Genomic DNA, 25244 nt, shown 5'->3' with positions numbered 1-25244 from the left:
CATAGTTTGTCGTAATTATTACGTTTGTTTTTAATTTTTTAATAATTAGTCTTAAAAAAAAAAATAAATAAAAAAGGACCCAAAATGAAACACATTACACAATACAAAAGTTATTAACAATAAATATTGAGAATATGTTGCATAAAAAGTCTTATATCCTTTGTGGATATAATTTTTGTGCCTAAACGATGTTTATCAAATTGGAAAGATTATTCACCTTACAATGTCTTTTAATAGTGATGCAAGTAAGAAACAGTCATAAATATGTACCAAAAAGAATAATAACGAAGAAGCGGCACTTCGCATCAATTCAATGTTCTAAAAATTTGTACCACTATTGAAACTAACATATTTTTTTTCAGTAAATTTTAATATTAATTTAAATAACACATTTTTATAATTTTTCGACGTATAAAATATGAAACATAATTGAGGGTATTACGAAACTATTTATTTTTTGTTAGGGATTTGAGTTTTTATACAAACTCTTTTATTTCTACTTTGCCCGGTCCTTGATACATTTTATTAACACCTGCGATTAAAAAATTGTGAAAAAAATATTGTTTATAGGTAAATCAGAAATATTGGGCTCTTATAAGAGGGATGTCATTTTTTCCCGCGAGGTCATTTGTCCCTTACTCTTACGCGTTAATAAAAATTAACTAAGTACCATCTTCAATTTTTACGAATATAAGAGAAAAAAAATCTATCATGTAGTATTATTAGAAAATAAAGTTCAACATTTTTTGACATAACTACATGTACATCACGATTTTCATCAATTTTTTTTATCAGAAATCTTAGTTACGTATTTTTTTTTTTTTGGTGGTTAAGCATTGATTTTCATTTATTTATTTATTCAAAGCCTTTTTACTCAGTTAAGCCATAATAAATTATTAATGCAACTTGTTTAATTGCGATAACTTTCAGTCCGATTTCGTTCGTCGTCACGTGTAATGTGTGAAAAGTAAAAAGCATTAAAATGTTTGTAAGAAAGTATTAGTCGTTGTTTTTATGAGTTGATTTTACAAAGAATTTCATGTAAATGATATTTTTTAGTTAAAAGACATTCAGATTACAGTTTGGACTCCATGTAGTTGGCTGTAGTAATTTTGAATTTGGCGCTTGTGCCACGAACGAACTACTAACCTTTCTTTACCAAAAAATATACACTCATTTGTATATCTCTATATAGTATAATACACTATATACCGCACCAAAGCGTTCCTAAGTTCCTATACTTACCTTCCATGCAATTTTCGTTTGATGTGTGCTTGCCCTTCTTGGGCTTGCCAACAGCGCTCTCAAAAGTGACTGCCGAACTTGCGGGAAATTCAAATTGGCTATATGGAGCAAGACGCAAAACCCCAGATAACTCGACAACCTTTCATACACCATAACTTGATAAATTAATCCTAAGCTATTTAACCCAATAACCCAACGCGCCTAAAAGCAGTATCACAAGCTTCAATAATTAATAAAATACAATAAACAATAACGCAAGCGCCAATCCCCACACAACCAGGAGCGCTTACTGGTTGCTTTGTTAATTAATATAATAAATAAAATAACACAAGCGCCAATCCCCACACAACCCGGAGCGCTTACTGGCCGCTTTGTTTTTTATTTAGAAAAATAATTAACGCAAGCGCCAATCCCCACATAACCCGGGGCGCTTACTGGCCGCATTGTTTTTTAATATAATAAATAAAATAACACAAGCGCCAATCCCCACACAACCCGGAGCGCTTACTGGCCGCTTTGTTTTTTATTTAGAAAAATAATTAACGCAAGCGCCAATCCCCACACAACCCGGGGCGCTTACTGGCCGCTTTGTTTTGTAATATAATAAATAAAATAACACAAGCGCCAATCCCCACACAACCCGGAGCGCTTACTGGCCGCTTTGTTTTTTATTTAGAAAAATAATTAACGCAAGCGCCAATCCCCACACAACCCGGGGCGCTTACTGGCCGCTTTGTTTTTTAATATAATAAATAAAATAACACGAGCGCCAATCCCCACACAACCCGGAGCGCTTACTGGCCGCTTTGTTTTTTATTTAGAAAAATAATTAACGCAAGCGCCAATCCCCACACAACCCGGGGCGCTTACTGGCCGCTTTGTTTTTTAATATAATAAATAAAATAACACAAGCGCCAATCCCCACACAACCCGGAGCGCTTACTGGCCGCTTTGTTTTTTATTTAGAAAAATAATTAACGCAAGCGCCAATCCCCACACAACCCGGGGCGCTTACTGGCCGCTTTGTTTTTTAATATAATAAATAAAATAACACAAGCGCCAATCCCCACACAACCCGGAGCGCTTACTGACCGCTTTGTTTTTTAAAATAATAAATAAAATAACACAAGCGCCAATCACCACACAACCCGGGGCGCTTACTGGCCGCTTTGTTTTTTAATATAATAAATAAAATAACACAAGCGCCAATCCCCACACAACCCGAAGCGCTTACTGGCCGCTTTGTTTTTTATTTAAAAAAATAATTAACGCAAGCGCCAATCCCCACACAACCCGGGGCGCTTACCGGCCGCTTTGTTTTTTAATATAATAAATAAAATAACACAAGCGCCAATCCCCACACAACCCGAGGCGCTTACTGGACGCTTTGTTTTTTAATATAATAAATAAAATAACACAAGCGCCAATCACCACACAACCCGGGGCGCTTACTGGCCGCTTTGTTTTTTAATATAATAAATAAAATAACACAAGCGCCAATCCCCACACAACCCGGGGCGCTTACTGGCCGCTTTGTTTTTTAATATAATAAATAAAATAACACAAGCGCCAATCCCCACACAACCCGGAGCGCTTACTGGCCGCTTTGTTTTTTATTTAGAAAAATAATTAACGCAAGCGCCAATCCCCACACAACCCGGGGCGCTTACTGGCCGCTTTGTTTTTTAATATAATAAATAAAATAACACAAGCGCCAATCCCCACACAACCCGGAGCGCTTACTGACCGCTTTGTTTTTTAAAATAATAAATAAAATAACACAAGCGCCAATCCCCACACAACCCGAGGCGCTTACTGGCTGCTTTGTTTTTTAATATAATAAATAAAATAACACAAGCGTCAATCCCCACACAACCCAAGGCGCTTACTGGCCGCTTTGTTTTTTATTTAAAAAAATCATTAACGCAAGTACCAATCACCGCACAACTAGGAGCGCTTACTGGCCGCAGCATTTTCTAGTTGCGCTTGACTTTTTTTATCATTTGATGCTTTTTTCAAACAAATAATGCAACCATTAAGCGCCCCGGGTTGTGTGGGGAGTGGCGCTTGTGTTATTTTATTTATTATATTAAAAAACAAAGCGGCCAGTAAGCGCCCCGGGTTGTGTGGGGATTGGCGCTTGCGTTAATTATTTTTTTAAATAAAAAACAAAGCGGCCAGTAAGCGCTCCGGGTTGTGTGGGGATTGTCGCTTGTGTTATTTTATTTATTATATTAAAAAACAAAGCGGCCAGTAAGCGCCCCGGGTTGTGTGGGGATTGGCGCTTGTGTTATTTTATTTATTATATTAAAAAACAAAGCGGCCAGTAAGCGCCCCGGGTTGTGTGGGGATTGGCGCTTGCGTTAATTATTTTTTTAAATAAAAAACAAAGCGGCCAGTAAGCGCTCCGGGTTGTGTGGGGATTGTCGCTTGTGTTATTTTATTTATTATATTAAAAAACAAAGCGGCCAGTAAGCGCCCCGGGTTGTGTGGGGATTGGCGCTTGTGTTATTTTATTTATTATATTAAAAAACAAAGCGGCCAGTAAGCGCCCCGGGTTGTGTGGGGATTGGCGCTTGCGTTAATTATTTTTTTAAATAAAAAACAAAGCGGCCAGTAAGCGCTCCGGGTTGTGTGGGGATTGTCGCTTGTGTTATTTTATTTATTATATTATAAACAAAGCGGCCAGTAAGCGCCCCGGGTTGTGTGGGGATTGGTGCTTGTGTTATTTTATTTATTATATTAAAAAACAAAGCGGCCAGTAAGCGCCCCGGGTTGTGTGGGGATTGGCGCTTGTGTTATTTTATTTATTATATTAAAAAACAAAGCGGCCAGTAAGCGCCCCGGGTTGTGTGGGGATTGGCGCTTGCGTTAATTATTTTTTTAAATAAAAAACAAAGCGGCCAGTAAGCGCTCCGGGTTGTGTGGGGATTGGCGCTTGTGTTATTTTATTTATTATATTAATTAACAAAGCAACCAATAAGCGCTCCTGGTTGTGTGGGGATTGGCGCTTGCGTTATTGTTTATTGTATTTTATTAATTATTAAAGCTTGTGATACTGCTTTTAGGCGCGTTGGGTTATTGGGTTAAATAGCTTAGGATTAATTTATCAAGTTATGGTGTATGAAAGGTTGTCGAGTTATTTGGGGTTTTGCGTCTTGCTCCATATAGCCAATTTGAATTTCCCGCAAGTTCGGCAGTCACTTTTGAGAGCGCTGCTTGCCAACAAATCTTAACGGTTTACAAGTATACACACGCGCATAAGCACGAAGTAAGTAGGTATTTGCGCGCATTTTTGTGCAATTTTGTATTCATCGTAGGATTCGTAGGTATCGTGTTTGTAGTACAGTGTTGTTGGCTTCATCTATACATAATCTATTTTACCTGGAAATTAATTTTCATGAAGTGCGCGAGAAGGTATATTTACAAAGTGCATGTTTAGAGCAGCAAACAGCAAAGCATTTTTTTTCTCTCGAAAAAAGTGAGGCCCTTTCATGGGGCTGTTGCCATTACGAGTTTTTTTAAATATTTGTTCTGCTTGTGACTCGCGGCTGCAGTGCTCTCTTTTTTGTAAGGGATTGTGGGGTTATTTTAACATTTACATAGTAGTGCTACTTGTAAAGTGCTGATGTAAAGTACGTGGCTATTACGGCTCGACTTATACTTAATGCTTATAAGCTATAATGCACACCCTTTTTTTTGGCACCCAAAATTCACTGCCTCGAAGGTTTGATCATTTTGATTGACTCTTCTCAGGCGCTCTCAACTGCTGTAGCTGTTTTCAGTGTATAGTTCAGTCACACGAGCAATGATTTTTTTCACCTCGAAACTGACTGAAATAACTGTTAACTAGATTCCAAATGAACTTTGCATCATCTCGTCGACACTTATAGAAAAGTATACTTAGTAGGTATTTGCCAGGTGTGGATTGCAGTTGTATGCTGTTTGTCAACAAGAAGTAATAATGGCCAAAGTACCAAAACACAGGAGGATCAAAAGGGCTACAGTCCTTATCAAAAGAACTAGGTGTATCAAGAACAGTAAAAAAGTCATAAAAGCCCCCTCCTTGCGTAAGTGTCTATCAGTTGTTCGTTTTAAAAGTCAAATTTTGCCACATGGTAATTAAAATCATTATGCATTACCTTCTAGTGTATCAGAAATTGAAAGTTAACAATCATTCATTGGCTAAAGCCTTGGCCCAGGAAAGACAAGAGTATCGGATGTTATTCACAAGAAACAATGAGTTGCTGGCAGAAGTACAAGACTTAGCTCATGCTTGTAACAAACGTGATGTGATTATCGCAATAATTTACTTTTTATTCTAATTTTGTCTTTTATTATGATAATCTAACACCATGATGTCTTGTTTCAGCTGGTGATTTCAAATATATTGAAAAATTCAAAGGAAATGATGCAAATGCTTGTAACGATGTCAGGCTTCTTGACTAATGTTATTTCTTCGTGTCAAGAGTTTGTGTCAAATCAAGTCCCCCGCCGTACATCTAGTAGCAGTAACGCTGGAAGTTAGCTTTACTTCCATAATATTCATAATGTTCAAATACCTAGAAGAGTACATTAATATTTTAACAATTTACAGGGAGAGAGTCGACTCGAAGAACATCCATGAAATCACCAGCCAGAGGAGTTGTCAAGCCAATGGTGAGTGGCCACACAATAACGAAGCCTACAATAAATTTAAGCAGAGTAAACATGCAGAGACTGCCGAATTCAAATTTGAGTATTATTGAAGAGCCATCAACCCCTGAAAGGAATTCGGACAGATCAATCGTAAGCTGATTCGAATGCTCGTAATATTTGTACAAAAAAATTTGTTTAATGTTTAATTTTTTGTCTTTTTGTAGCCGGAAAATAGACGCTCACGTAGTTTATCTGAGAGGATCCCAGGTCCTGCACTTAGCAACGAAAGTAAGCTTTCTGTTAAAAAATAATTGAAAAAAAAAAAAAAAAAAAATACAGCGACAAATAAAATTTTACTCTGTAGATGAAGATGACCGTGCAATGCTCAGGAGAAGGTCAAACAGATATTCTGCAGGAAGATTATCGTCGGGACGGTATTCCAAAAAAAATTCTGGTCGTTTGTCGGGAGGAAGTGTTGTTGTTGGTAGATTGTCAAGAGAATTACTAAAAAGTCCTCGCGTCACTTTACAAGACGTCTCGAGATATTTGACGAACAATCAAAGTATTAACGTTAGACTGGTGGGTGTTTTACGTTAGTTTGGAAAATTTTGTTTTTAAGTAATGTATTTACTGAAATTCAAATTGCAGTTTTCAGAAACAGCTAACTCGAATAACGCCAACAGTTCAAGTAGTCCCGAAAATATGCAACAAAGTGAGCCGTCAAGTCCTGAAGAAAACGATCAGGCAAACATGGTGATTGTCCATAATGACTCTGAGCCTCAAAACACATCAGAATCCGAGACTGAAAATACTCCAGTACAACAATCACTGCCAAGGAAGTCAACGATGAAGTCGGTAGAAACTAAATGTGCTCCAAAGCGTAGTGTACGATTTGAAAATCGTTCATCCACTAGCTACGACTCGGACGACCCTCTGGAAGGCCCGAGCTGGTTATTCGATTCAACCGTGACCGAGGAGGATGCAGATAACGACGCAAGAAATAATCGAGAGAACAATACATCGCGTAGTAAGTCAAACCGCCACTCTTCAGCAAACATGGAGCAAAATTCACCAGTGTCGTCATTGAGTTCGAGACGTCGCAGTTCTGGCAACTTTCGCGTGCCTGAGTTACCTAAACGATTTATCAAACCGGCTGTTTCTTCTCAGCTCAATCTTAACAATGATTTCGATTTATCAAATACTAGAGCTGGTATCGGCTTGGAAACGTCTAGCAGGTATGAAATTTTTTCAATTTCACTAAATTAATTATTATTATTGAAGGTTAAAATAATAGCATAAATAAAAAAAAAAAATTTGAGATCTTATCAATCTATCTTTTGGTCTTGTGGGAAAAATATTTTCATTCTACAGCTATGCGAATCATAATGGAAATTTAATTAACCGAAATGGCGAGGACGATGAAGAAGATGACGAGGACGACGATTACGATCGTCGAAGAAATCTATGTTTCATAACTCAGAGGCGAGGTCACATGAACGACGACGAAGACGACGAAGATGACGACACCATGCTGATAAACATGCAACGTCAGATGAGACCGCACGCACGGGCAAGCTTTCAACAACCCCAACAGCATCAGTCGCCTGAACAGTCCGAGCGAATGCAATTTGACCTTAATGAACTGCTACAGTTGACGCCACTCAAGCCCCTGCTGAAAATCAATTGTACAACCAACAATGAGCTTGTCCAGCCGGAGCCTGAAGCCGAGCCAACAGTCACGGTTCAACTCACTCAGAGGTAATTTTGACTTTGTTCTCGAAGACATTACTTTTATTTGGAAATTTTTTTTTTATGTGTCTGATGGTAGGGTTCCTCCAGTACTGGAGGAGACGTTAACAATGAGTCGAATGTCAACCGAAAAAATTCAACAATCAGTGGCGCGAAACCAAGATAGTAGGGCTAGTGGTAGCAGCGGCCAAGAACCTCGACGTTTCAGTGAACTTTCGACCTCTAGACTAAGCACAAGAATCGAGTTGCCGAGGCTTACGGAATTTCAAAACACAATCGTTGTTGAAAACAATCAACAACCGAATGTGATACTTCCGACTGATGTTACGGACAATAGCAGTAATATGATGGAGGTGAGGAGCAGTTTACTCTACTTCAATGGTTTATTTTTAATTTTTCAATGATGAAATATTTTAATGATATTGTTTTTTATTCAGAAACGAAAAAGAAATGTAAGGAAACAATACACCGAGGTGAGACACTTGGCAAGTGAGGAAGAGGAAGAGGAGGAGGAGGAGGAGGAAGCAGAAACACCCAAGAAAAAGAAAAAAAAACCTAAAAAAGGTAAAAAGAATACTGATAACAAGGACCCAAGTAGTGCTAAAGTTGTGCTTCAAAAATTGAACAATTCAAAGCCATCGGCATCGAAGTCAGAGCACAAGAATTCTGATGAATCATTATCTTCCGCGTAAGTTTTATTACTTTTTATAATTGGTGATAAATTTCAACTTTCTATTTTTAAAAATAATTGTATATAGGAGAAGTTCCGTTATATCGAGAGTGGACCCTTCAAGTGATTCGGAGTGTAGCAGTACTAGTAACAACAGTAGAATGACATCGGCACGACCAAGACGCCAGAAAGCCCCGAAAAATTTACAAGAACCAAACATCAAAATGTAAGAACTTTTTGTAAATGTTAAGAATTAAAGTAGCACAAAATATAACTACTGTTTTTGTTGCAGGAAATTAAGGAGATAAAGTTCAAGCACTAACTCTCTTGGAATTGTTATCATGGCTAAGTTAAGAAAAACAGTCTATCATTTATGCCTCTTCATGATTTCAATGTTGTACATAGTGTTATAGTTAGATTTCATCACGTGTATGTTTAATTAATGTTAGCGCCAGATTTTTCACCGAGTATCGTTTTCCATTAGAGTGATTTTCATTTAAATGAATGGTCTGAATGTTCAATTTGACATTTATATTACAACCATTTTGAACAAGTTTGACGCTAAGATTAAAAACTATTTTTTTGTTAAACAAAAAAAAATTTGCAAAATAGTTGAAACTTTTCATTTCCTGCTGTTATATGGGAAAACAGTTAATTTACTGGTTTATGATTGGTTTATAATTTTACACGAAAATACAATGTTTGTAATCATAAATTATACGTGTTTAATTTTACAAATTAAATTATGGCCATTTGCTTGTCTTGCTTGGCCAACAAATAGTATGTAACTGATTTACATTATAGGTAGAAAAAACTTGTTATATATGTGTAAGGAATTCACTTATACCATGAGCTGATAAATTCATGTTAAATTTGAATGTAGCTTGCATTTTTGCATTGTTAAAGTTTCAGTTTTTCATAATTTTCTTATTTAGGATTATTTGAAAAAACTATTACCTTTATTAAAATGTAATCTAACTTAATAAATTTTGTAATAAGCGTCTAAGATGTACTTCCTTCAAAGTTTTTTATACTACACATGTAATCAAACCTTTGTCAATTATATTACGAAAGATATCAAGCATAATGATGAGCTTATCAACTTGTGTGTTAGGCAAATCAATGTTGTAACAAATTTATATCTTATCCAAAACTATATTACTGTTTGCATAATTTTCATAGTGGACTTATTAAATAACGTTAATTGTATTACTTATTTAGGCTACTTGAGATTAAATTTGGAAGTTTTTTTTAACAAAAAAGATTTTATGATGTAAAGACGAACAGTTTTATTTATGAAGTATTATTTTATAACGAAAATACTTGACATCTCCCAATATTCTTTTTATAAAAAAAAAAAATAAAATAAAATAAAATAAAATAATAAAAATTTTTTAGTCCATGTTTGTCAGTTATTTAATTGCCTTAAACTAGCAGTTGCAAAGAAATGGAATTTTACGTTTATTAATTAAGGAGCGTCCGACTTCCTGTCCCTCAACCCCAAGCTCGTTAGTGCAGTCAACAAAACAGTGAAACACGCACAGTCAATTTACTTCGCAGTCACAAAAGATTTCAAAAGAGGAAAAAATATCAAGTGTGCGTGCGTACGGTCGTGTCACAGACAAAAAAAAACATAAGACTTAATCTGAGTGTCAAAACGGACGGGGATGGAGTTCTCAGCCGGTAGCATTTAACAATAACTCATCGCTACAAGAAGGTGGCATCCAAAAATGAAGCGTTTTCGCGCGCCCCTTTATTTCAAACAGTTCACATTATTTTATATTTAATTTAATACTTATCCTTTTTAATAATGTTGCCTCACAAAAGTATTATCAATAAAATTGTCACTTTCTGATTTTTTTAACAATTTTTTTTGTAAGTTAGCGAAATTTTTATTTAAATAAGCGACTAACATATACTTTCAGCAGGGTAGAGAGAGAAAAGATGTTAAAAATCGAGAACCGAGTTCACGCGGATTTCTAGTGGAAAATCGAAAAGCATGCGAGCGAATAAGTAGGAATATAATTGTAAGTTCAAAAAATAATAGGCGTAAACTTACATCGTAGTGTAAGTAGCGACAAGTTAAAGCCAAACTTTTTTTTTTTTTTTTTATAATATTTTATTCGCTTTTTCTAATTTACGTGTGTAATCAATATACAGCTAATGCCACAAGGGCTAAGAATAAAAGTACAGTTTTAAGATTCACACTTTACAAACATAAAATACAAATTTACCAAATTTATTAAATAGACCATTGGTTTCTTTTGAAAAAATCACGTATCAGAGTGTACGCTTTAACATTAGGTCTCTTGAAAATATTCGTAATGGAGTACGGCGGAGGGCCAAAAACGTAGTTCAAGGCCCTAAGTAGTTTTACCCTTGAAGCAGCATAATTTGGGCAGTACCACAGAACGTGACTAATGCATTCTGAGGTGTGATCACAAGAGCAATTAGAGCTCGAAATTGCACCGAAATTGCTTTAAATGAAACTGATTCTTGTAAGTATAAGGATTCGCCCAAATTATAGTGGTTCGCTCTAATACGATTGACGGTAGAAATAAAAAAACCTGTCTACGTTTAGACCAGAGAACCGTTTTAAATCAAATATAATTAATTAACAGTACCTAACGCTTTCACTTACCATCTAAATAATAAGTATTAAACAGAAAAATCGTAACTTTTTTACGTACGCTAACAGCGAAAAATTAGATTACAACATACATTACTATCTGTATCAAACTTTTCAATAGTTACGATTTTCCATTACGACAATAGTAACGCTTTTACATTCGGCTGTTTAACAATGTCCTCCGCAGAGTACGGAGCCGTAAGACCAATACTTGATAGTCTTCTCAAGAACTTGGTTCTTTTTATAGCATACACAGGGCAGTCCCAAAGAATATGGTCAATGGTTTCGGGTAGATAACCACATGAGCACTGAGGATCAGGGATAAAACCAATTCTTTGCAGTGATTTACCTAAATTATAGTGATTTGCTCTCACTCGATTGACAGTAGTAACAACATAACGATCAATTATTAGTCTGTGATACCAGGGTTTAATTTGTTGCTGGTAATATTTTTGAAAATAGAGAGTGCCTTTAAATTGCGACTACCCTGTTGTACTGTTGTACTGTTCTAGTGCTGTTAATCATTTTCTTATAATAAAATTCTCTAAAGTCTGTACACGGGACTTTTAACAAAGGAGATGAAATGACTTTAGTAGCCTGTTTGGCTAGCATATCCGCTTTTTCATATGCGCAGGTATCCAGCAGAGTTTCAGTACCCGATTTGGGTCTTTTATTACATAATTGTAAATCTTTTCTTTGGTAATGTAAAAAAACGGCCGTGCCGATTAACATTGGTAGTCGTCTAGCACAACATTCGGGACTACTGAGTTTTGCAGTTCCCTGCCCAATTCAAGGTCAATCTGAGTAATGAAAAGAAGCGATTGAAAGCTAATGGAGTACAAGTTAAAGTTCGGATTTGTGTATACTAAATGTTTTATGTCCATAATACTAGAAATGCAATTGCAAAAGATTCTACCGTTATTTTGATTATCTCTTTGAGAGCTAATATTATAGTACGAAATTATGCTGGCACGAATTTCAGAACCTAAGTTTGACATGACTTTGGCAAGGAAGGAAGTGCATAAAAACTCGGCCCTATCAGTGATATAGGGCATACAAGATTCTGCATGGATGACATTTATTGGACTGCTTATTCTGTAGCCAAGTGCAATTCTGATCGCCACGTTTTGAATAATCTGGATTTGATATCGCAGTTTCTGAGTTACTGGTAAGTAAACGAAAATACCATAGTCTATATGATTGAGCGTAGATATGTAGCTCTTGTAAAAAGTTATGAGGCTGCGTACTGAACGGACTCACGATCATCTCCGAGTGGAGATCAGGCAAGCATATGAGGCTCTTTTACCGTCAAGCTTGAATCAGATGGCGCCAGGGCACGTCGCGACTGTCATACTTACACACCGTCAAATTTACAGTTGTGTATTGTGTTCGTGAGCCTATCTGTGTAATGAGCAAAGCAGAAGACATAACCTTTGTAAATGATTGCTGTTGTTTGCAGACAATTTTTGTTTGCATTTACGTTTAAAGATAGTAGGAAAAATGAAGTGCAGTGTAATATCCTGCGATAAAAAAGTGAAATTTAAATTTCCTTCTGATAGTGTGATAAAAAAAAATAAGTGGCTCGAAGCAATTGGGAGACCAACATTTTTGCCGCTCCCAAGTCATGGCTTACCTGTCCACGAGTTCTGCTTTTCTTCCACTGACTCTTGCTCCTTTCCCTTTTAAAAGCTTCTTCAATTCTGAAACTTTTAAGCTCCCATAATATTCTTTCTTGTCTTCCTTATTCATTTCAAAATTTCAAATATTGCGCTTTACCACTACACTTTAATTTCCTATGTACATACAACACTGAAAAGTAATGTTGTGTGAGTGAGACGGCCATGACAGCCGCGACGTGCCCTGGCGCCATCTGATTCAAGCTTGACGGTAAAAGAGCCTCATACTCATAATGGTAAGAGTTGAAGAACTCTCGTGGTGGGTGGTGCCAAGTGCCACCTGTGAACGAACGAGATAACATTTGAGAGTTTCTGGGTCGAAAACTTTATTAGAAAAACAGGTAGTGAGCAGAGCTATATATTATATGTACTATACCATTCGAGGAAAAAAAAAAAAATGTTTTAAATTAGATTTTCTCAATTCCGAGTGTAGACTTTACTTTTCTTAATTTATTTATGTTGAATGTCCCAGCAATTTGGAAAATTTAACCAATGTATTATTTTTATATTCAGTAGATGTAAGTATAAGTACTTATTTCATTTTTCAACAGATGCATTCAAGTATAATACATAGGCGGACCAGTCAGTTTTTATCTGTAGTTTTTGTGAACGTTAATGCACAAAATATATTATGCTAATCAATTGAAGAATCAAGGCACACACCATTTGCATAGCATTGACATCACCAAGAAATAAGCAATTTTTGTTCGAATATTTATACTGAAAATACCATCCTATTTAACGAAGCATCAGGAGGTCTATAGACATCAACAAGGTCAAGAATGGATCTAACACGAAATTTTGATCCCACAACACTCCAAGGCTCGAGGTCCTTTAGGGGACAGAAAAATATACGCCCTTTCTAACAAAAACAAGCCCCCCCCCCCTCCCAGACCCTTCACAGATATATTCCATCAGATCTATACTTACAGAGAAATCGGATAAATTCACAATACATTTTGGCTTTGGTCAAAGAATATCATGATATCTGGCCATTTTTTGTAAATCACACATCTTTTTACTAATTGCACGAGTATTCAAGTAATAAATAATTAAATCTAATGCGCGATGAACACAGCCAGGCGTAACATTAATATCGAATATTTACACTTTGAGCAGAAATCAGAAAAAAATTGTAAAAAAAGAAAAAAAATTAAAAATAGTATATTACGCCACTAGGGCGAAAAGTGCTTCTTCCCGCCCGCGGGCGCACTTTCCGCCCGCCGAGTACTTTCGGCCCAAGGGCGGAAAGTACTCGAAGGGCGGAAAGTGCGCTCAAGGGCGGGAAGGCCTCCGCCCGAGTCGCGTATCCTATTTTTCTCCTTAAGGGCGCAAAGTGAGAACGTATTTTGTCTGGTTAATGATCACTTCAATAGAAATTTAACTACAGGATTAAAAATGAAAAATATTTATTCAATGTCTATCTAATGTACACAAAGCTTATTTTGCATCAATTATTTAAAATTGAGTATGATTTTATTTTTATAAAATAATAAGTCTAAAAAAGTAGTCGGTAAGGTAGGGAATTTTTTAAAATAAGTAAGAGTTAATTGTTAATAAACGAAAGTTCGCATCAAAGGTTGTGCGGGGTCCAGGGGCGGCAGCCCCTGGTGGGGGACCAGGGGGCAAAGCCTCGTCCAAAAAATCAATTGATCGTTCGATTAAAAAAAATTTACAACCATTTCCCGAAAAAAAAAAAATAAATTAAATTAATCTAATCTCCCGAAAAAAAAAAAACTTGGTGGAATGAGAGTATGAGTATCAAAAAATGGCAATCAGAGATATAATACTCCCTTATTGTAATATTACATTTTTTCTTAAGAAATTATACACAAAATATACTTATAATAGAATTTCATAAAATAATCAAGTCTTGTTTTGAAGATGTATAAAGAAAGATATTTGATAGATGTCGCATATAACATATTGATAATGTACAGCACCAACTACAAAATTTACTAATTTTTCTTATTTGCGGGCGGGAATGTACTTTCCGCCCTAGGGCAGGAATGTACTTTCCGCCCTAGGGCGGGAGGTTCCACTTTCCGCCCGTGAAATAGGCACTGAAAGTACTTTCGGCCCTCACTTTCCGCCCGAAAGGAGGAAAAATAAATAAAGCGACGAGGTTTTCAAGCCTTGAGTTTGAAATTTCTATCAGGATGTCAGGATAACATGAATAGACAAGAGGTAGCGTATCAACATACAATTTTCTAATATATAGGTATACAATGTGCATGTTGAATCAAGTTGTGCGCTATGTCTCGTGCGTGCGCCCAGCAATTTTGAGCCCCAACTTTTCGACCACTGTACTAGGACAATAGGATAATCAAAGAGGTGGCACGCCCCCCTCTTTGGGTTGTACATGTACGCATAAGTCCGTGCGTGACATTTCGAGGCTCAAATTTTTGAGTTGGGTATCAGGAGAACACACAAGCGAGTTGGTATGTCCCAGCTCCGGGCAGTTTACTACATAGAGCATTTTACGAGAAATAAAATACACAATCTCCATGTGTATTCCTTTTCGCGTAATAATCCATGTACATATACATCGTTGTATCTTTGTATTAGGTTTAATGTGTTGTAACCTCCTCAGTGATCCTGTTATCCTAATAATTAAGGCCGAAAGTCGAGGTTTGCGGGTTTTCAAAAGTGCTCAAAACGCGGATGTCACGATTTGAGTCTTGATTTGCGCCGCTCGGTATTCGGAAAACAGGATCGTAGAAGAGGTATCTCTAATTCCTACAGGCAATGTCGGACTTTGAAAGAGCTCTTTATGAATTATGTTCCCCTGGTATTTCGAATCCGAAATCTAAGCGCGGAATTCGTGCGCGCTTTTAAATTATGGAATTTTCTTGCGTATATTAATCACTGTGTACGAAAAAAAACACTGCTCAGCTTTTTCCATGTTATTTTGAATAGAAAAATCTGAATTGTGCTTTTTTTGAGTGGGGCATCGGTATTATGCATTTGGGCGCCAGACTTAGCAATGACAGTGATTTATAAAATTATTAGAAAAAATGTTTTTGTGTCTATAATTGGTGAAAAATTATTTTGTTAAAGCTCCTTATCGTAAAGATAAAATCATTTATTACATCATTGCTAAAAAGTATAAAAATTATTGTAAAATCTTGTTTTTTTACTCATGTTCTCAGGTTGTTGGAACGAAGCATCTGATAGAAAATAGCAAAACCAATAATAAATTAATTTAAATATTATTTTTGGAGTAATGTGGATCATCTCTTGGTTGGAGTTGTGTCCAAAAACATTTCTTTATTTAAATAAAGAGCATTATTATTTTGGTCGAGGACGCGAAGAGAAAAAGAGGTTATGTTTGTCGAAGACGTGCTTACAAACTTTTCGACAGATTACATCGTAGTGATTAAATTGTTGAAGAAAAGGTTGTTAAAACATAGTAAAATTTTGACATTTCAAAATTATTTTATTAAAAAAGCTATTATTACAACTATGTATGAAAAGTCGATGTGAAAGTGGTTTGTAAACAAATATAAAAATGACAATGTTCGCTTTAATATAATGAATACAAGATTGAAAAAAAAAGAACAGAAATTAATAGTTTATTAAATACTTATCTAAATCGTTTCGTTTAGAGCAAAACTGATTCTCACAGGACACGTGACAATTATCATTGACAATAATTATGTTGATATGTAAAAAATTAGTATTCAAACTTTTCCATAACTTCTTTCACTGTCTGCGACGGAAAAGTCGCGAACGAGCGCGGAAAAGTACGAAGCACTAATTCTTTACAATTATATACAAATATATGTATGTACAGGACAATACAATATAAATTTACGTTAAGACCTCACAATGGATTGTTCATTGTTGAGTATCATAGAGATTGTACTGCGAGATTCGTCAATTCTGTTTAACATCGCAATATTGCAGATAATTGTTTATCAACTTATCGCTTTAGTTTCAATCAGAGTCGTTATCATCGTCATCTGATTTGATAGCGTAAGAAACAGGCTTTCGGGAACGACCGACAGGTTTTCTTGGAGGTGGAGTGTCTTCTACTTCCATGGACTCGTCCTGATCAGAGTCGTCCTTCTTGTGCTTTTTCTTAACCTGAATTAATTAAAAAGCAATTTTATTACAAGTTGTTATTCAGCTAATCATTTTCAACTTAAAAAAAAAAACTTACAGGGCTAGACTTGACAGAGAACATGTCGTCTGAATCTGAGTCCGATCTGATCGCCTTTTTCTTAGTCGGTCGTTTTGCTGTTGTTTTGCCAGCACCATTTTCAGCTTTTTTCTTAGGCGCAGCTAAAAATTACAGTTAATAATATAATAATAAATTTAAGTTTTTAATTAAAAAATATCAACCAAGTTTGAGAGTTTACTCATACCTTTTTTAGGAGGAGGCTTGACAGGGGAAGAGTCTTCACTGGAAGAGATCATCACTGGTGCAGACTTCTTTTCTGGAGTACCCGACGAAACTAATGAATCGAATAATTCTTCGGAACTAGCTGTAAAATTGTTCATAAATTATTTAATGTCAACTCAATGCATCGACAAAAATATTAAATATACAAACGTTTTGCTTCTGATGATGATCCTTTCTTTACTTTGACTAAATCGTCATCTGAATCACTATCAATAGGGACAACTTTTTTTGAATCCACTTTTTTCGTGGCAGGTTTTTCATCATCTGAACCAATGCTGTGGAGTTCAGCTTCACTACTGTCAGACTCTTCACTGCTAAGCTTGTACTTCTTTTGAACTGAAACCAAGTTTATTTGTAAAATATATTTTTTTTGTTCATTTACATTCTAAGTCAAAAGTAAAGAAGATCACAAACCAGCTGCTGCTCTACGAGGCTGTCGTGGTGCTGGTGGCGGGGACAGAGAATCAAAGTTGATTTCAACATCACTCCCGCTCTCAGAGTCATCAGAGTTCTTATCTTTTTTCGTTTTCTTTGTAGGTTTGAAAGGCAACTTGGATTGTTTTAAGCTTCCTTTTTTGCCTTTCTTTTCTTGTTTATCTGGAGAAGAGCCTACTCGGTCATCTAGAGTCTTAGCATTGCCTTCGATTAATGCATCAAACTCATCCTTCTCTTCAACGACACCCTTTTCTTTCTTGACCTTCAAAAAAACACAGAAATGGTAAAATCAATCATTTCAATAGTATATTGATTTAAAATTTTTCTTTGCATGCATAGTAACATAATTATTAAAGTTTGATATAAAAAATTTAATACAAATAAAAGTTAATTCACGTAAAGATGATATAATTTTAATTTTTAAGATGTAATCGTTGTAAAATAAAAATTCTTGTTACCTTGCGCTCTTTTTTTATTCCTTCTTTTTTGTCTTTTACTACAACATCTGCTTTTTCAATCTTCTTCTTTAATTCAGTATCAATCGTAGGTGCTATTCTTCGAGCATTCTCTTCCTTATGGATTTTTCCCATTGGTTTCTTTGCTTTGTTAAGGTCTTTTATGTCTTCCTTCCTTTCTTTTTCTTCAACCTGTAATTGTGTCAAAATTGTATAAAAAATAATTGGTTTAATAGGCTCACTACACAATTTATATTTATGAGGGAACAAAGTTTACTTCGTTAAGCTTGTTGAGAAGTTCATCTAAATCGTGTTTCCACAGTGACAAAGGCGTCTGAGCTTGCAGTCTGTGCAGTTCAGCAAGCTTGTCATCTTTTTGTCTCAGCAGCTCATCCTTTTTTTCCTTAGTCAAATTCCACATGGCCATACCCAACAAGTAATCATAGTTTTCTTTTACTATGGATGTTGCTGAAACTTGGCTTTCATCTTCTGCATTTTCAGCCACTTCTTCCTATTGATACAAAACAAAGTGACATAAAAAAATGAACACTCATAAATAATATAAATAAATCTACATCAAGTAAATAAACGAACGAACCAAAAAAAAAAATTAATGAGTGGTTTGTCATTTACTCACTTGCATTGCCTTATTAGTGGCAGCAAAAAGAATTTTTCAAATTGCTTATTATTGATTTTTTATTTTATTTGAAAATAGAATTTTTCTTTAATTTTAATCTTAGACTTACCAAGACTTCTTCTCGATTCTGTGTCATTTTCCATGCTAATATCGGATCAGAATCATAGCCTTTTCTTACAAGTTCTGCAATCATGTCTTTTTTCTTTTTGTTTTCAATGACGAGAGAACCATCACACTTCTCTAATATAAACCTAGCTTGGTTAGACAATTTGGCAGATTCTGCTTGTAATATACCTTCGAGATAATCTTTCCGTTTTTGATACATATCTAAGCGTACTTTAAAGAATGTCCTCATTATTTGTAAGACATTGTCATATTTTTTTAGACACAAATTTTCGTCAAAAGCGCACATAGACGTTATGGTTGTTGTATTTTGTAATTTAAATACTTTGTGAAGACCTTCTTTCTCTAAATCATACAATTTATCTTTTGGAAGAGTAACAATAAAGCGAACCGTTATGTCAGTGGAATAATCTTTGAAATCACTAAAAAAATAATCCAAGTGTTTAAAGATTATTCATAAAATTTAAGAAGTAATGATTTAAATTTTTTTACTTACGATATAACGGCAGGTGCCTTGTCTGTGCCATTGAGCATAGGTTCTAAAACACTTTCTTTGTAAACTTGTGTCCACATGCCGATAGGTAATTCGGTAATCTCAATCTTATCAGGCCCTATTATTGAGATCTCGCCGCTAATGACGTACCGGTATTCACCGCAGCTTTCAACAGTGCCTTTGAAATTTTTATAGTATGGAATCTTAAAAAGAATAAAATTATAAACATTTATTTTACGTACCTTCGAGTTTCTGAGATATTACATATTATGTATAATATATATTGTATGTACTGTATATTACGTACATTGAATTATAACGTATTCAAACTTACCATAGGTTTTGGATCAGCACCATCCATCATTCTAAGAATGTTTTCAATAATCTCTCTAGGATTGTAGTTGGGAATCTTTGTCATATAACCAGTACCAATACCGTCAGCGCCGTTTACCAAAACCATAGGAATGATTGGTGAATAAAACGTTGGCTCAATCTTCTTGTTGTCGTCATATTCATAAGTGTATATGGGGTCGTCATGTTTGTGAAAGATGAAACGTGCTAACGGACTGTACAATGTAAATGGTCAAATGAAAAAATATCAGAGGTTGGAAAAAATTAATTAGATGCGTTACTATATATACCTAAGTTTGGTGTAAATGTAACGAGCACTGGCAGCGTCCTTACCACCTGTACCCCTCGTACCGAATTGACCAATGGGCTGTAGCAGATTAATGTTATTGCTGCCCACAAAATTCTGTGCCAAATTAACGATTGTGGCCGCGAGGGACATTTCACCGTGATGATAGCCCGACATTTCAGCAACGGCACCACTCAGTTGCGCTACCTTCACTTCCTTCTTATCATTCCTTTTAAAGCAAGTGTATAATACTTTTCTCTGGCCAGGCTTTAAACCATCTATCATGTTTGGGATTGATCTCACGTTATCGTAATTGCTGTAAGAAAATGCACAATGTAGACCAAAATAAAAAATTCATTGAGAAGATGTTCACTGCAATAATACCTGAAAAGTACAAGTTCGACGTTGATAAAATCTGAGAAAGAAATGGCTCGGGTGTCTTTTTCGTAAAGGTAGCGTTCACCGAGACCGATTTCTTTCCGCCGCTTCGTTTCCTCCATATAGTTAGTCAGCCACTCTTTGCGTTGTTCAATGCACTTTTTACTAAAAGCCATAATAATGTTCTGATCATCCTGTTCGCCATCATACCTAAATCGAATTCGATGGCGAGCCATGTTCTGAAAGTATTCCTTGGACTCTTTTGAAGTAGACGTACCCAAACCTAAGATATTAAAAACAGAAAGCTTTAGATAAATTATTTACTTTTTTTTTTTTTTTTTTTTTTTTTTTTCTTCTACAAAAAAGATGACTTTTACAACGATTAATATGAAATAACAAACCTTTGTAGTATTTGATGGTGTAAGTGTGCGAATTTTCAGTTTCTTTTTTCCACGTCTCAAACTCTGGTATCGAGAAAAATTGCAACTCATGATTTCCCTTTTTGGCTTTTACAATTGGTGTAATGAATTCTTCAATAAAGTTTAGTTTCAACAGAGATGGCCAATTGTGATGAATGAAGTTGATCAAAAGACCTTTGATGTGGGATCCATCCTAAAATTAAAAACAAAGTAATTGATTCTCTTTGTTTTTGTTATTAAATTAATATAATTAAATTAATGTAATGATGAAATTACGTGGTCCTGATCAGTCATGATCATGATTCTTCTATATCTTAATGTTTTTAAGTCATCCATAGTTTCATATTTCTTTTTGTATTGCAGACCAAGAATTTTTATTAAATTGTTGATTTCGGAATTTTCAAGAATCTGTTTATGTGTGGCTTCTCTTACATTAAGAATTTTACCTAAAAATTTTTCAGAAATAAAAACAATTCTAAATAAATTTAAAAATCTAAATGTATTTAAAAGTATCCAACCTTTAAGAGGAAAAACTCCAAATTTGTCGCGACCAATAATACCAATACCAGACATAGCCGATGCTTTGGCTGAGTCTCCCTCAGTCAATATAAGCGTACAGTCTAATGATCTTCCTGTACCAGCATCATTAGCATCTTCCAATTTAGGTATACCTGTGAATACGTTATTGTTAATTAATTATTTTATCAGGTATTGAATACTTGACACAATTCAAGATAAAACGTACCAGATAGTTTTTTTTGTTTTGATTTAGGACCGAGTTTTTGAAGTTGACTATCGGCTTTGAATTTGGCCCATGACAAGACAGATTCAACTATTCCACTTTTTGTTACGTTGTTGATGAATTTATCACTAAGAGTACACTTGGAGCCAAAACTTTTTTGTTGCAGTGTCATATTCTCTTTTGTTTGAGAGTCAAATGTTGGATTGTTTATCAAGCAGTTGACAAACACCCAAAGATGGTTTTTAATTTGAAAAGGTTTGATTTGAAGGCCAGCCTTATTTTTTTTCTTCAATGTCTCTATAAGCTGTTTTACAATCAGATCGACTACATGGTCAACATGACGACCACCCTGAAAAAAAAGTTAAAAAGCAATCAATCAACCGTGCATATCTGCACATAAATGAGTTTAAAAATATTAGATATCCAACCTTTGTTGTGGCTATACTGTTGACAAAGGACATTTGTTGAAAGCCTTTGTCGGATAGTGTCACAGCAACTTCCCATCTAGGGCTGCTGTTTTCGTAAGTAATTTTTAGAGGGTTTCCGGTATCATCCTCTTTTCCTTTTATAAATAGATCAACGTAGTCTTTGAAAGACTTGATGGGTACTTTTGTGCCATTCAAGTAAACTTTCACACCTCGAGTTGAGGCAGCAACGTCATATGCTCTTCTAGCCATCAATGAAGTTATATCATCATCGAGTTTGTCCATTTTGAATTTTTTCAAGTCTGGCGAAAATGTTACCTGAAATAAATAATATCAACATAAAACATGTTTAAAAAACCATGTTTTAATTTTTTTTTTTTTTTGAGCATCTTGACATTGTTACCTTTGTGAAATCTTCCCCATGGAAATCTTTGATCTTTGCTTCAGAGGCCTTTCCCATGTTATCACCCCACGTTTGCTTAAAAGATTTTTTATACTCTTTGCAAGCAGTTTCTACTGTAAAGCGGTGACTGAAAATATTACACAGCTTAGCACCATAACCGTTTCTGCCTCCAGTTACTTTTTCCTCTTCATCATCATAATTAGAAGACGTCAGTAAGTGACCAAAGATCATAGTTGGAACAAACATTTTTTCTTCTTTGTGAACTACAACTGGAATACCTTTACCATTGTTCCAAACAGAAATAGTATTGTTTTCGCTAAAATTAACAATAATTTGATAAAATTAATAATAATTAGTAACATTCTAAAAAATCAAAGATCTGTCGTAAAAACATCAACTTACACATCCACGTCAATTTTGATAGAGTCCATTTTGGGATCACGCTGTTTGTTATCAGCTGCGTTAACCAGAATTTCGTCAAAGATTTTGTACAATCCAGGAACATACTTGATCTCTTTTTGAATCATCATCTCCTTTTCTTTGTCATAAACCCACATATTTTCTTGTACAGGTTCAACAGAACCAATGTAAGTGTCAGGCCTGAGCAAAATATGTTCCAGTTGGGTCTTCTTCTGGTACATACCCTCGATAGTCTTCTCTTTCTTTTTCGCTGCAGGGGCGGCATTTCCAGCCCCATTTTCCATAGCACTCATTTTGAACAAGTATTTGCTAGTACACCTGTAAATGATAAACGAAAATTAACCCTGGTTACTTGGAATGGTTATAGATGTTTTTGTACTGAATAAAAAAAAAATTTAATTTAGTTTCACGGAATATATAATTTAGTAAATAACGATAACGTTTGTATATTTTCTAAGATGCAATCAATAATTGTTTCTCATTATCAAACTTTTCATATTATATTTCTTAAAAATGTTAGGAAATAGTGAAAAAAATGACTATAAATGCTTGAGAGAAATCAGGTAGAAGAAGTTGACCCTAAAAACCCTAGAGCAAATAGTATACAAGCACTATGGGCACAATGAAGTTAAAAAAAAAAAAAATAATAAAAATAAAAAAAAATCCTGTGACAACAGCAACGAATAAATAATTGGAAGGTGAAAAAGCAAAAAAACTATTGAAACTGTTAATGATTTGGCGGCAAACAGCAGTCCACATTTAATTGGCCCAGTGCTCTCATCAGTGACTCTCAGCTCTCTCTCTTTCCCTCTGTCTTTGAAGTAGAGGGACGCGGCGTGCGGAATGGATTATTCAACAAACACCTGTCCTCTACTCTCGTACTAAATGTAATCTGAATCTTTCACCACCTTCCGTACTTGTTTTCGTTCAGGAAGAAAGACTGATCCCTCTCTTCCAAGAACCACAAGCGAACAACCGTCTCTTGTGTTCCTTACTTTAAGAGTACCTCTAGGTCCGATTGCCCGGTGGTATAAAGTGTAATTACTCTTTTAGCGTCCTTTTAAGAGGATATGGCTCACGTACGCTGGTATATTTAAGAAAGTGGATAGCAAAAAATATATCGAGATTACAATACTAATTACTTGTACCTTAAAAACCACTCACTAGAAGGGGGAAAAAACGATTAGACAACGGACAGTGGGTGCGCAGGGACACCATGACAAAAAATTTATGTCGTGTGAAAAATCTGACAGCTATACCGTGAGACCTACCCGTCACACTCTTATATACCTACTTAGTCGCTGCTTGAGAGTAGTTGCTCTACTAATACACTTATGTCTTATTCGGATCACGATGGCCTTGGTGCCCTATAACTCCTATATGAGTACTCAAGGACAATCGTATCAGACCGGGGACCAGAGACGTCCGTTAGGCAGGCGCGCACATGATGTATATATACAACAACATATAACCTAACTCGAGTTCCGTTCGCGCTTTGTCCTTTATGGATGACACTACCCAAAAGGACGAAAGGACTTTCACCCTCAATTCATAGTTATGGTATGGCGCGCATGCAATACATATATATATATATATATATATATATATATATATATATATATATATATCTGTATCCTGCTGTAAACTGTAAAGGTAAATCGACGGTTGGATCTGTTCAATACACAAATATGTGTATACACGAAGAGCGAGAGAAGGATCTTGTAGGTCTCTACATATAGAGAGCAATTTTGAAAAATCAAGAAACGTGCAAATTTTTAGTTTTAGGTACATATTTATCGGAGTCGTGGGTCCTTTATGAGACAGTCTGGACTTACCTTCGTGCGGATGATGTTGTTCCCGTCGGATGGATCAGCCGATGAGGTGTATTGAACTAATTTAACATGTATAAAAAAAAGTATTTAGTTGGACTGCGTTTATTCGCGTTTTGTTGGGCGAAAATGCGCCGACCGACCAACTGCCGAGGGGAAACTGCAAAGAGAATGATCCAAGCACGAAGTCGGCGACTCGGCACTCGGCACGACGGCAGAGAAGCCTGAAGTTGTGTTAACCGAAGTGTATTCTACCCCGTAGTCCCGTACCCCGTCGATGAAATATATATGTAGGTATGCGCACAATTTGGAGCGGGGGTGCGCGGGCGGACGGCGGACTCGCGGACGCGGATGAATTGGAAGGTGTGTTTGCATGTGCACGCGTTATAAGTATACGCGACTTTTCTGTCGCGTATAAAAAATAAATTATTCGATAGACTGTTACATTCAAATTTTATCTTTGGAAAAATTGTTTCACTTCAAAATTTTTTAATAGGGTTACTGTCGAATAATTCGTTTAATTTTTTTATCATGTCAAACCATAGAGATAATCTCTATGTGTCAAACACATAAATGAACTAGTCAAAAAATTATGCTTACACGTGATTCTCTTTCCAAACTTTCCGTTCCAATTGTTTTTTGCTGTGCGGGCTTGGCTTGTTCTACTGTTTATTTACTTTTTGAAAATTTTTATTGTTAACTCTTTCCCCCTCTCTTGTTCACATGATTAAATCTGATAGTGCTAACGAACCAATAGCATCAGGAAGAGAATTCATTTGAATTTGTGATTATATTAAAAATTTACCATTTGCTTAAGTACCTCAACTATATAG

At 35.6% G+C, this 25244-nt stretch overlaps 2 protein-coding genes across 7 annotated transcripts; one reads left to right on the top strand and one right to left on the bottom strand.

Moving 5' to 3' along the window:
* Positions 1-4462: 4462 nt before the first annotated feature.
* Positions 4463-8952, top strand: LOC106646601 (uncharacterized). Of its 4 annotated transcripts, none has more exons than XM_089590333.1 (13): positions 4463-4516; positions 5167-5315; positions 5395-5537; positions 5618-5768; positions 5843-6033; positions 6108-6171; positions 6248-6462; positions 6532-7118; positions 7255-7641; positions 7712-7985; positions 8070-8320; positions 8391-8528; positions 8595-8952. In XM_089590333.1, the coding sequence occupies exons 2-13, from the start codon at positions 5210-5212 to the stop codon at positions 8608-8610; spliced, it is 2523 nt and encodes an 840-aa protein (XP_089446459.1). In that variant the 5' UTR covers positions 4463-4516; positions 5167-5209; the 3' UTR covers positions 8611-8952. The 4 variants fall into 4 exon arrangements, with proteins under 4 accessions (XP_089446459.1, XP_014218155.2, XP_089446457.1 ...); XM_014362669.2 differs by having other exon boundaries at positions 5153-5315; XM_089590331.1 differs by having other exon boundaries at positions 4494-4516; positions 5099-5315.
* A 7073-nt stretch (positions 8953-16025) lies between these two features.
* On the bottom strand, positions 16026-24652 carry Top2 (DNA topoisomerase 2). 3 transcript variants are annotated; one of them, XM_014362610.2, is made up of 20 exons: positions 24418-24652; positions 22565-22900; positions 22163-22478; positions 21763-22077; positions 21338-21683; positions 21111-21263; positions 20869-21038; positions 20575-20785; positions 20180-20456; positions 19800-20111; positions 19493-19724; positions 19162-19361; positions 18652-19087; positions 18183-18416; positions 17909-18097; positions 17430-17712; positions 17166-17351; positions 16978-17097; positions 16773-16894; positions 16026-16696 (listed from the first exon to the last, which is right to left on the bottom strand). In XM_014362610.2, exons 2-20 carry the CDS (start codon positions 22873-22875, stop codon positions 16547-16549), a joined length of 4563 nt encoding a protein of 1520 aa, XP_014218096.2. In that variant the 5' UTR covers positions 22876-22900; positions 24418-24652; the 3' UTR covers positions 16026-16546. The 3 variants fall into 3 exon arrangements, with proteins under 3 accessions (XP_014218096.2, XP_089446255.1, XP_089446256.1); XM_089590129.1 differs by lacking the exon at positions 24418-24652 and adding an exon at positions 23877-24010; XM_089590130.1 differs by lacking the exon at positions 17166-17351 and having other exon boundaries at positions 17445-17712.
* Positions 24653-25244: the final 592 nt, after the last annotated feature.

The sequence above is a fragment of the Copidosoma floridanum genome, unplaced genomic scaffold (genome assembly GCF_036245765.1).
Source record: "Copidosoma floridanum isolate Cflo_tuat_1 unplaced genomic scaffold, Cflo_Japanese_pri ptg000012l, whole genome shotgun sequence".
Classification (NCBI taxonomy): Eukaryota; Metazoa; Arthropoda; class Insecta; order Hymenoptera; family Encyrtidae; genus Copidosoma; species Copidosoma floridanum.
This window is presented reverse-complemented; position numbering and strand designations above follow the sequence as displayed.